The sequence below is a fragment of the Ceratosolen solmsi genome, unplaced genomic scaffold (assembly GCF_000503995.2).
Source record: "Ceratosolen solmsi marchali unplaced genomic scaffold, CerSol_1.0 scaffold30, whole genome shotgun sequence".
NCBI classification, from domain to species: Eukaryota; Metazoa; Arthropoda; class Insecta; order Hymenoptera; family Agaonidae; genus Ceratosolen; species Ceratosolen solmsi.
In genome coordinates, this window is record NW_011948421.1 from 4,305,472 (window position 1) to 4,318,160 (window position 12,689).

A 12,689-nucleotide genomic window follows, 5' to 3' on the forward strand; every position below is an offset into this window, starting at 1 on the left:
AAAAAAAAAAAAAAAAGAATAAAAATAACACAAACAAAATTTGTAAAATTTTGAAGAAAAAATTTAGGTGAAATTAAAAAAAAAAAAATAATGAAATTTTGAGGATTAATTGATAAAATATTTTAATTTAAAATTAATATTTTGAAATTTTGACATTTTCTTTCAAAATTAATAAGTTCATTTGAAAAAATGATTAATTTAATGGATTTGTTTAAAAAAATTTAGAAATATAATTATTTATTTTGTATTTTTGAATGATTATTAATGATCAATTTTTCTACATTAAAAATTTTTTATGATTTTTAATAAACATTACATATGGTATATAACGATATAGTTAGTTTTAAAAAATGGTGCTTAAAAAATATAAAACTAAAAGTTCAGAAAATATTTGTTTCAGTCTTCTGTATATGTAAATTTCTTATTAATTCAATTGAATTTGTAACGTCAAATTTTGTACGTCAAATTATCCAACATTTTCAACAAGTATAAATTTTTAAAAATTAACAAAAATTAGCTTCACTCTCATTTTAAAGATCATACTTTATCTGCGATAGATAATACATAAAAATATACGATATTCGTTGATTTCAGTTGTCTGAATAGAGCTGATTTAATCAAGGTGCACGACGGCAATGATCCAACTTACCCAACAATAGCGGTACTATGCAACGAAGATACGGAAGTGGAAGTACTGAGTACGGGCTCGGATTTGCACGTCGACTTCATTGCAAATTCAAAATGGCCTGGTAAAGGCTTCAAGGCTAGCTTTCAATTTCAACCATTCGATGATATAGTTGCAGGTATTAGAACCATTTCAATTCTTTGGAATTATATTGATATATTTAGTAAAATATTGTTAAGGCAAAATTGTCTTACATAAATTATCATTTTAATACAAGAAAATTTTTTAAATGATAAATTGAAAAATTGAGTGTAAAAATTCTTTTTATATATATTTAATTTATATCAATGTTTATGAACTAAATAAAATCATTAGATAATTGATATGTAAGACAGTGCTAAATTATTCTGGCAACTTGAAATAACAATTAATAGCTGTAAATAGAATATTTTAATTAATATTCAGCTGCGTATGGTGTGGTTGATTAAATTTGCTTACATACCCGATTTATATTATATTATAATATGTAAACAATTTATATTTCGAAGTATTTAATTAATTTTCCCTACTTTACAATGACTAACAAATTATATATTCATATATATATTTACACTAATAAAATTCCAAGATTCGATAATAACAGATGCGTTTAAATGCTTTATGCATTATTATTCTATGTATAACTTTGCTGTCTTTTAGTTTAGCTATTTGATCTTTCAACAAGAACTTTATCCATTTAATTATCTTACATTGTTTTTCGATATAGATATAATGAAGATTGAATTAGTTACGAGAAAAATTTTTTCTATAATTGATATACAATGAAACATCTATATCTACTACTAATTTGAATTCATGTCACTACAAACTCATCTTTAATATTCCAAAATTTAATAAAGACTTTGTTGTAATTTATTAAGTTATTAATTATCAATTAGTCCAATTAATAAATTTCAAATGGTTAGATATTATAACATTGAATATATAAAATAAATAATTGATCAATTATAAATTAAAATATAATAAAATTAAAATTTTACGTTGGTAATTTTATGATCATTTATAAACATGTTCAATTTTATTTTGTTAGCAACAGAAATTTTACAAATATTTTCGATAAATAAAAATAATGTATATATTTTTAATGAAAAATGAATTTTTTAAATACCGGTATAGAAGATATATTAGGTTTATCAAACTACTTAATTTTCTCAGATGGTAAAGAAGAAAATGGTTGACGGTATAAAATTTTCTAATCTGTTGATAACAATATATACTTAAACAACAAATGGTAAAATATTTTATTCGGTGATATTATAGTTCCTGTAGTGGTAAATGTTTTTAATTTTTAACTTCAAAATATAATATAAAAATTTAAAATACATTAAGATCATAGTTTATACTTCGTATTTATTTCAATTTTTATATATGAATGACTCTTTATAAACTTGCTTATGATATATTAAATTATATTTGAATATATATATATATATATATATATATATATATATGTAGATACCGTAATTTTTATATAATATTTAAGATAATTTAGAAAGTATATAAGCGGTTTCTTATTTTTAATATGAGATTACATTTATAAATATTTATATTTAGTAAAAAATAAAAATTGTTATTTTTAAAAACATTAATTATTTCATTAGTGTATATTTCTTCCAATACCCGTAGGATAAAGATGAAATTATAAATTTAAATATATATTATAACTTAAATTATAGCGTGTCTGCAGGTATAACTCAGTTTTTTCTTGTTTTAATAATTATAAAAGGAAGGATTACAGAATGATCATAATATTAATTTATTTATAAAAATTTTGCTAGGATAATGAAATAATGGAGAAAAAATAATGAACGACAATATAAGCCACGGTCAACATTAGCTGCAATAACAATGTTAATATCGACCAGAAATATAAGCTCGAAGGGATCGAGTGCGCAAATCATTTAAGTCACATTTATGATGTAATGAATCATAGTGGCGTAGATGTAGCACTAAGGTGGATTACATGATATTTTATGAAGCGGCGGAATCTTAAGGCCTCCGTTGCTCTACTCCTCCACCCTCCTCTGAATTTCGTAATTGTGTTTCGGCTATGTAATTAATAGATGCCGTATATTATGGAGAATAATTATAACAATGTGTTGCAGAACCAGAGAAGGTCGTCCCAGGGGCAGCTACTGGAAAGTCGAAGTACTCGCTCATCGGACCTGCAGTCAGCGCTACTAGTAAGTACACCATAACCGTCATTGCTTAATTCGCGCATGTTAATCTATAATGCCTTATCTCAGCATCGGCATTCAATTCATTTGTCTAAAGGAAACTGGTGATGCATAAAAATTACTCTTGCACGAAACTTGATAACATACAACTGCATTTTCGTTAATAAAATAGTAATGTTACACGTTATCTACGGATATTGTATTCTAGATACCTTCTTAATAATTCGATAGCAATTTTCTAAACTTATAATTTGTGATATTAATACTGAAATAAATATTATAACCATTAAATCGATTGGTGAATAAATTACAGGCAATCAACTCAATACTATTTCAGATAATAAACTAATGAAAAATTTATTATAATAAATATATTATAATAATATGGGTTTATTAATAATTTATTAATAATTTGATCATTTTTTTTAATAAATCATTGTATTGCTATTCTAGAAGTAATATAATTGTATGTATAACAATTTATATTATATTTTATATATGAACTAAAAAAATACCGCATTGCAAATACTCATTACAAATACAAGTTGACGTTATGTTTTAAAAAAAATTATATTATAATATAATTTATAATTTTTTAATTTATTAATTTAATTAATTTAATTGGATGCATCGATACACTTTGTTTAAAATTGAATAGTATATTACGGTATTTATTTACATGTGTTCATACTTATCATGTAATAAATATTCTTATGTAACATATTACTTGTTTTATTCATAATATTTTAATTGAAAATTAATCAATATTTCAACATTATTCAATAAAGTAATGATGATTTATATTGAATTTTTTCTTAAACACGCATTTCATAATGTATAATAATATCAAATAATGAGAAGAAGAGAAAAAAAAACTATTACCAATAATTCTTATTTATAAAATTCTTGGACGCTCGCTGAAAATTATCTGGTAATTCTACTACATTATACAAGTGTACCTTTTTGAGAATCTAACTAATTGCATCTGTAGGAATGAACGGGATTTTATAAAATAGACTTATTTAACATAGCTTTAAAGTAGTGATAGATTTATTATAGTAAGCCATTATCATAAATTACTAATATAATAATATTAATTTCTTATATATTATATATTATAGATTATATATCTTTATATATTAAAAGAATAAATTTAATAATAAAATAAGTGATAAAAAAAAAAATAGTATTAATCACGACTGTCGTTCAATACCATCGTATTTCTTTCTATGGCTTTGTTTTTATTTTAATATTTAAAATTATAATTACAAATTTAGAAATATAGTAAATGAAAACGGTAATATCATTTTTAATCGTATTAATCAATGTCAGTAATACGATAAAAACTGATAAAAAAAAATTAAAATAACTTAATAAAAAGAATAAATAGAAATTAATAATTTTCCAGAAAAGAAAGAAAAAAAATTAAAAATTACCAATTTATGATAAGCTCTTAGAAGGTAAAGATTGTAATCTTCTTGCAGAAGTAAAAGCCACTGATTCAATTTCCTTCATTATACTTCAAATCGCTTTCATTTTTTCTTTCTTTTCTTCTTTCAGTATTTTGTAATTTCGTAAGGATGTCATAAGAAATCTTTTTGTTAACTTTCTGTTCACAATTCAATCTTATATCTACGTTAATTATTATTTTAATCTCCATTAATAATTTTTTTTGTTTCAATTTTATTAAAAAACATACTTTATCTAGTTTTCATAATTTGGTGTATGAGAAGTGATACGAGTGAAAATTTTTTAGCTTTGTATCCTCGCATGCCTTCATATAAACTTTGAAACTCTACTTGCATATGCACTGAGTGTAAGGATAAATATTGTTAACTGACATGAACATAATCATAAAGAACAGCTTTCTAAATCCTTTCCCCTTTTCTTGTTTTTGTCGATACTATCGTTCGTTTTGTCATCTCGTCACTTCCCATTAATTTTTTTTCTCTAAAACCGAATAAAATAAAATATTAATTTTTTTATATGTTCTTAGACTTCATATAAATAATTGGAAATATTCATTTTCAAATATTGTATAATTAAGCACCTCTGAATTCAGAAATGATAAACAAAATAAACACGATGACATGAATTAAGTAATGATTATCAAGTATTTGTATAATAAATATTAAGCATCAACTAGGTAAATATTAATTAAACTATTTCGATCATTTATCTTTATAATTGAACAGAACAATTTTTTTTTATTGATAAAATCGAAAAAAACTCATTTATATATTATTATTTATAAATATAAGCGAACGTGGTTCAATTTATAATATTATAGTATTATAAGCTTGTATAAAGCTTATAATTGTTCAAGTTTTTCATGAAATTTGAGTATAATGATAAAATGTTAACGTCTACTTCTATGTCACTAGTTGAAGATTAACTTTTCTATAATATAAACTGAGTGACATAATTACATCTGCTATCATCCACTATGAGTAATCAGTTGAAAATCTTTAAGAGGGCAAATTTTAAATTCTCTTGATGAATGAATATGGATTAAGCTATAATATTGATTTCATACGTAAAACTTAGATTTTAATCATTTTTCACATTAAAAAATACATATTTTCTATTACCAATTAAAATATAAAATAGCAACAGGTTTTCATTAATTTTTTTAATAGTAAATCAGCAAATATATCTCATCTCCATTACTGCATTATATTACAAACTTTTCAAATCAGCAGACACTGCACTATTCAGAACGTATTTTCAACTATAGCGCTAGAAATACTCAAACCTTCGCAGATTTCATGTTTAGTTACCTATAGATACTATCGGAAATATAAAACACGCTAGTGTTTAAAAAATTATTAATATATCTTTCTTACGTTTATGTCATACATTTTTGAAAATAAATTTTGCTTTTTATGAATATATTTTATGTATTGATTACTGATAAATAAATTTTAATTTTGATGACCGAAATTTTAAATAATAGATAAAATAATAAATAATCAGTTCTAGATATTGATTAATTTGTATCGTAATTCATCACTGCAGAAAAATAAATAATTGACTCGTATTTGTGATAATATTTGTGATGAAAAGCGTACTTGTGCGCTTTTTAAATTAATAAAGCATATTGAACTTTACATTAATATATTTACGCTCATCTATTGTAAAAAAAAAACTGTTAATGTAACAAGAACTATTTTGACTATAAACATTATTTTTACTATGCTATATTTATTTTATATATTCATCTACTATATATATTTGTACTTTTATTTGTTTTTACTGTAAACATTTACTATTTCAATAATAAAAAATGAAAGTAAATAAGCGTTATGAATATTAATTATATGCATGATATTATAGACATGTATATATGTACGGATATAAATCCGAAATGAAAATTTCAGTTTATATTACAATATTATAACAATAAAGTTAAAAATTGTAAAGTAAAAAAAATTGATATTCAAATTGGTATCAAGACTGTATAAAAAGGTCTATAATTATCAAAATCATTTTGAGAAAAAAAAACGTTACCTTTTTTAAAGTTATCAAATGATAAATTTTCTAGAAGTGCATAAGTTTTACAAATGTAAAATGCATTATTTTTTGACATAATTTGTTATTAATTTGCTTAATTTATTATAAAATGTATGTACATTTTTTCTCCTTATATGAAAAGTTAATCAGTTTAGCAATATATCGAAAATATGAATTTTATCTTAATTATATTATTCTTAATAACATATCGAGCCTTCTTATCTTCGAATTATGAATATAATTCTCGAATGAAAATAATTCACAAAAATAATTATAATCTTTTAACTCTATACGATATTCTTCAACGACACTCTTCAACAACACGTGTAAAAATTTAAAAATAATCAGAAAAATTCATAAACATTAATTATAATTAAAATGCGTTTTGTAAAATTATAAATTTTATTATATTTCATTTTTATATTGATATATAAAATTCAATATACGGAATTTTTTATTTGTCAATTTATATGGTATAAGGGTTTATTTTATAAAAATAAAGAAACTTAAACATATATTCAAACTATAGTTTTCAGTCTAATTATTCATTGATCTATAAATTATCTTATATTCACTATATTTTTTTTATGTTAGTAATATCTTATAATTCACAAGTTACAAAAAATTCTTACTTAGAAATAGAGCAGAGGATGCAATGAATAACATATATATCATTGTTATAAAATAACATGATATAAATTAATATGTTATATAATAATATTTATATATGTTAGATGTGTATATGTCATGTAAAACTAATGTATTTCCGAAGGATGAAGATAATATAATCAAGCAGAAAAAAAAACGAAAGAGTAAGGTAGTTGGATTGCTTATATATAAGAAAGCATGGTAATAATAATGAAACAGAGAGGGTGAAGATGAGACAGAAAAGGCAAAAACATATCGACTTGTCGGCAAAGATCACTAGGAAAATTGAGTTCAAGAGCAGACAGCTAACGCATCGGATTATTCCTATTGATGTTACACCAGAGATACGGCTGGTTTAAATAATACTCTACAAATGATTATTTCATGACGCCGCAGTCCACAAAACCACCATGTGTAATTTGTATGTGACATCAGGTTCCTGCGCAATGCAGCAATATATAACGTTTTCTGTCCCACAACATATTTGGGCGCATATGTAGATATTGTTTTTCTCTATTATTTACATGTGCTTTAAATTTGTATATTTTTAACCAATTATTGATATTTTTAAATTAAAATTTTTCATGTTTTTTTTTTAATTGATAACATCTTTTAAAAGTACTTTAACCTAATGAAATGTATGACAGGTTCGAATTCTTATTAATTATAATAGAAAATTGTAAAGATAAAAGATTGAGTTAACTTACTAATAACAATAAATGTTAAATAAGAGTAATAAATACATAGTTACACTTGTCAATGATTTTTTTTATCAATGTTATTTAAAAAAATTTATGCATTTTTTATTCACATTAATTTTACCTCATGTATACAATTGGAAAAATTGAAAATGTAGATGTTAATATTACCTATTAACCTTACAATACCTAAACAATACCTAAATTTTCTCTGTTATTCATTTTATTCATCATTTCAGATTATATTTAACAATAATCTATATATATATATATATATATATATATATTCCTGTATATTTTTATTTTTATTTTTGGAATGTGTATATTATATGTACGTACATATATAGTAGTATTAAAGTAACTTTTTAAAATAAATCAACACGGACATAATAAGTGTATTAGAATTATTTAAGTTATTTGTTTATAAATAATCATAAAGTATAAAATAATAATAATCTTATTAAAAAAGAATCTATCATTGTTAATGTGATTATAAATATTGCTTTTCAGAAATAACTACTATATGCTTAATCTTTTTAATCTATAATTAAATTAGAATATTAATTAGAACTATTTTTCACTCAAATTACAATAATTTATGATATATACGTAAATATGTATTGAATATGACTATGCCTAAAATTACTCGAAACGAGATATATCTTAATTATAAAAATATTTTATGTAATCGTAAAATCTTCAATATTGATACAAATTTTAATCTTTAATTTTTTTATTAAGATATAAATAACAAAATATCTTGTTTTAGGATATTTACAAAACATGTTATAAATATTTCTAATTTACATAAGTATTTTATTTTAGCATTTTCTCTTTATTAAATGAAGAGTTTCTCAAATAATCTGGAACATGAAAATTTAAGCTATAAAGAAAAAACAAGAGGAATCTCAAAATTCTTCAATCAATCCATGTTACTCATTAATTTTTAATTCGCAGAAAGTTCATAGTTAATGTAACACATAACATTATTTCTAAAAACTACTGTTTCAATGGTTTTTGATTATTTATTTATCTAAATATTAATCTATTTTGTACTAAATTAGGATAATGAAATATAAGAACGAATTTATTATATAAATAACTATAATATCTAATAATATTTTTATCTAACACTGGTTTTTATTTTTATTTATAATGAAACAATAGCGACAAATTTCAAATATGTTTATTTTTATATGATATGAATTTAATAATATTTAATGATTAACTTCATATAAATGTATTATTTTAATTTGAACGGCATTCATAAATAAATCATAATAAACTGAAAATCCAATACGTAATAATTAATACAAATCATATTATTCAATATTTCCTAATAGTATTAAAAATATATCATTTTTATATGTAATAACAACAGCTGCTTTCAACACTTTACGTTAATTTAGATTGAAGTTACAACTCTCAACAATCTGCATTTACAGAAATTTTATTTAAATACAGTAATTACCATTAGGATAATGAATAAATATGACTAGTTAACAGAAAAGTAACAAGTATTTTAAAATTAAAATTTCGGTTTTTTCTTTTTCAATTATTCAAATAATAAAATATTCATTGAAATATTTCCAAACTTAAATTATTAAAAATTTTACATTATTATAATAATATATTTTGTATACAAAAATGTTTCAAAATTAATTTTTAAAAACGCAGAAATTATTATACACATTTATGTCTTTTGTTATAAAAATAATTAAAATATTTACTAATCCTAATACTAGAAGATATTTATTATTTAATTATAAAGAAGTTGAAAAAATAGATTATTTAAATTGTAATTGTAAAAATGTTCACCTTTAATATTTAATATATTGTTATATCAGTAGTTATAATATTGAAAAATTTAATTTCTCTTGAATAAAAAATTATTAAATTAATAATTTAATAACAATACATTGTTGCCTATGTATTATTTTTCTACGCAAATATTTTTTATTCTGGGAAATAAAGTTCTTTTCACCTAACACTAATATAAATTGATAGGATGATTTAATTAATTTTCCGTTTTTAAAAATATTTTGATGTTTTTTATTTATATCGTTTATTACTCATCAATAAAATACGAATAATTTAAATGTACAATTGCACCGATAAATAAGGAATCAACATTATGTAATTAACTAGGTAATCTGAAAACAGGAAAATACTTGTAAATAATATTGTGAAGGTTTATACTTAACATATTAGTACTACCTTTTTTAAAATAATTTTCGACAAGAACAATAAATTATTACTTTAAAGAACTATACATTTATTTAAATAATTAAAATGCCAACTCGTGTACATACAGTATTCGATTTGAATTGTATTCTATAGCGTTTCCGACTTGACGTACGGCTTCATTACTTTTTTCAATTATTTTTATATGACACAAAACTAAATTGGCTGTTCGATTAAAAATAATAATGTATTTTAAATAAACATATTTATAATTTTTACTGAACAATTTTATTGAAATATACTTTCTTAAAGCAATAAAATTAGTAAATAATTTTAAAGTTTTTATAACAAACAAGAATAAATTTTTTTTTATTATATAACACAATCAGTTCCTACTACGAAATTTCAGTAATAATGGTGTCATCAGATATTTAAATATGTTGTCATACTTAGATAATAGACATACTATTAAAAAGACAATTATAGACTATATTCAGCAAATGAAAGGTAAAGTTACACTGCTCTTTATCGTGATTGTGCATGTCAACAAATTCAAATTTATTTACTGCAACTGATTGTAAGTATTACTTTGCAAACGTGTGGCTAATGGTTAATGAAAGCGTTCGATCAAATTCATTATTGTATATGCGTGCTCCATTCTTTTATTTTAATACAGCATTGTACATTTTCATCGGAGAATCACAATGTGAATACAAAATATTATACTTTCTCTAATTTACAATTAGATTTCAGCTAATATATATTATAATAGTGTAAATGAAAGAAATTTGTTAGTTACTTTTTTATAATTAAATTCTATGTTCAATTTTTTAATTACAAATTGAAAATTGATAAAAAAACAATTAAAAAATACATTAGTTAAATTCTATAGTTAATTTAATACATAATATTTAGATACTTATATTTCTTAAAAGAATAAAATTATAAATATAGTTAAAATTTTTTAAATAATATTGTAATATTAGAAAAAAAAAATAAAAAATTGTCGTACGTTCAATTCATTCTATTTTTTTACTTTCATTATGAACATTAATATTAAATAGATTATATTATAGTATATTAAATTGAAATAGGAATTATTTATTCTTATGTTTAGTATAGTATATTCGAAGTATTTGAAAAGAGATTTATTTCTTATATACTTAAATTTAACGCAATATATTACATTAATAAATAATTTAGAATATTAATGTATTTTTAAATACTTTCTTAATGAAAAATTTTTAAATAAAATTTATTAATTAAAATACAGAAATTAATCATATTCATCGTCTGTTAGCTTAGAATAGCAAATTTTCAAAATAGAATAGCGGACTTATTTCCACTGGCTTTTGATCTACATTTCTTTCAGTTGGTTAAAAATCCATATACACTATACCAACATTTGTTTACTAGCATACAAGTAATGTACCCAAAAATGGGGAAATGGAAGAAAAATAGTAATCAAAACAAAAGACGGTAAAAGCAAAAGCCTTTAAGAAAAGTAAGACAAAAGTCAGTCAAACGGAAGTGGCCTGCAACAAATAAAAGCTAAGGAGCTTTCACTTTAATACTCTTATATACCTACTATACGCAGGAACATTTGGTTTACTTTATAGTGACATTCGTTTGCGCGTAGTGGTTCAACAGCCAACTAACTGCCTCTTGAGTTATGTAACAATGGTGACCAAGATTTTAGTTTTGCTTATTTATTAACAGAGCTCAATGGTTCCTTAAATAAATCTAAGAAAAATATATGTTTTTTTATTATTTTTTATTTGTGTGTATATATAAACTTCTGTGATAGAAAATGAAATTAATTAAAATAAATAAAAATGATAAATATACTTTTTTTGTAAATAAAAGTTATAGAAGCACAGTAAATAATACTATGTATAATACAGTGACATTATATATTTAAATTTAATCAGTATATACAAATATTATTTATTATGTAATATAAATATACAATAAACAACATATATCATAAATTTAACATATTTCTTATTATCATATATATGTGTATATATATATATATATATATATATATATATATATGTGTGTGTATATTTATTTATTTATTTATTTATTAAAGTCTTTCTATTAATTATAACCAATAAAAGGAGAAAGTGTTAATAAATTATATAATGATTCAAATTAGTTGTTAGCATAATATTGTCATGCACTTTACTTAATAATTAAAAATCATTATATATATTCAATTTATAAATTCATATTATATTTCATAAAGTATATCATTTTATTCCTTTTTGTCTAAATTTAATATATTTTATCCATACCATCAATCGTAAAAGTAAATATTAATTATGTCAAAAGTAAAATAATTAATTTTAGTTATACTATTAATTACGTTTAAAATCTTTAGAATGAAATACCGATGAAGCAAATAATTCATCATATATGTTTATTACGGATTACCTATTTAAATTAGAAGATTGCTTTATAAATAGCTATTTGACTATTTGTATGATAAATATATAATGCCATATTAGTAAAAAATATTATAAATTTTAAAGTGTTTTTTTATATAATCATGGTGGCAAATTTTATTACTGTTATTTATAATATATCTTTATAAAATTATTTTTATTTAATTATTTCTGAACTTAAATTTGTTAAAATAATTACTATTTTTTAGTTTTGATAATGTAATTTTTTGTAATAAATCAATTTGTAATAAACATTGTAAGAATCTTACTGATTAATAATTAAAGTAACAGAAACATTAGTGTTGATCTAAGAGAAAAAGATATAAATTAAATA

General features: G+C 21.3%; 1 protein-coding gene across 1 annotated transcript in view; it reads left to right on the top strand.

Moving 5' to 3' along the window:
* Sol1 (CUB domain-containing protein Sol1) overlaps nucleotides 1-12,689 on the top strand; it is a 90,201-nt gene that overhangs the window by 31,794 nt on the left and 45,718 nt on the right. The window contains exons 7-8 of the mRNA XM_011498908.1: nucleotides 595-803; nucleotides 2,791-2,868. Of these exons, the coding sequence (XP_011497210.1) occupies nucleotides 595-803; nucleotides 2,791-2,868 (287 nt within the window). The remainder of the gene's footprint in view (nucleotides 1-594; nucleotides 804-2,790; nucleotides 2,869-12,689) is intronic.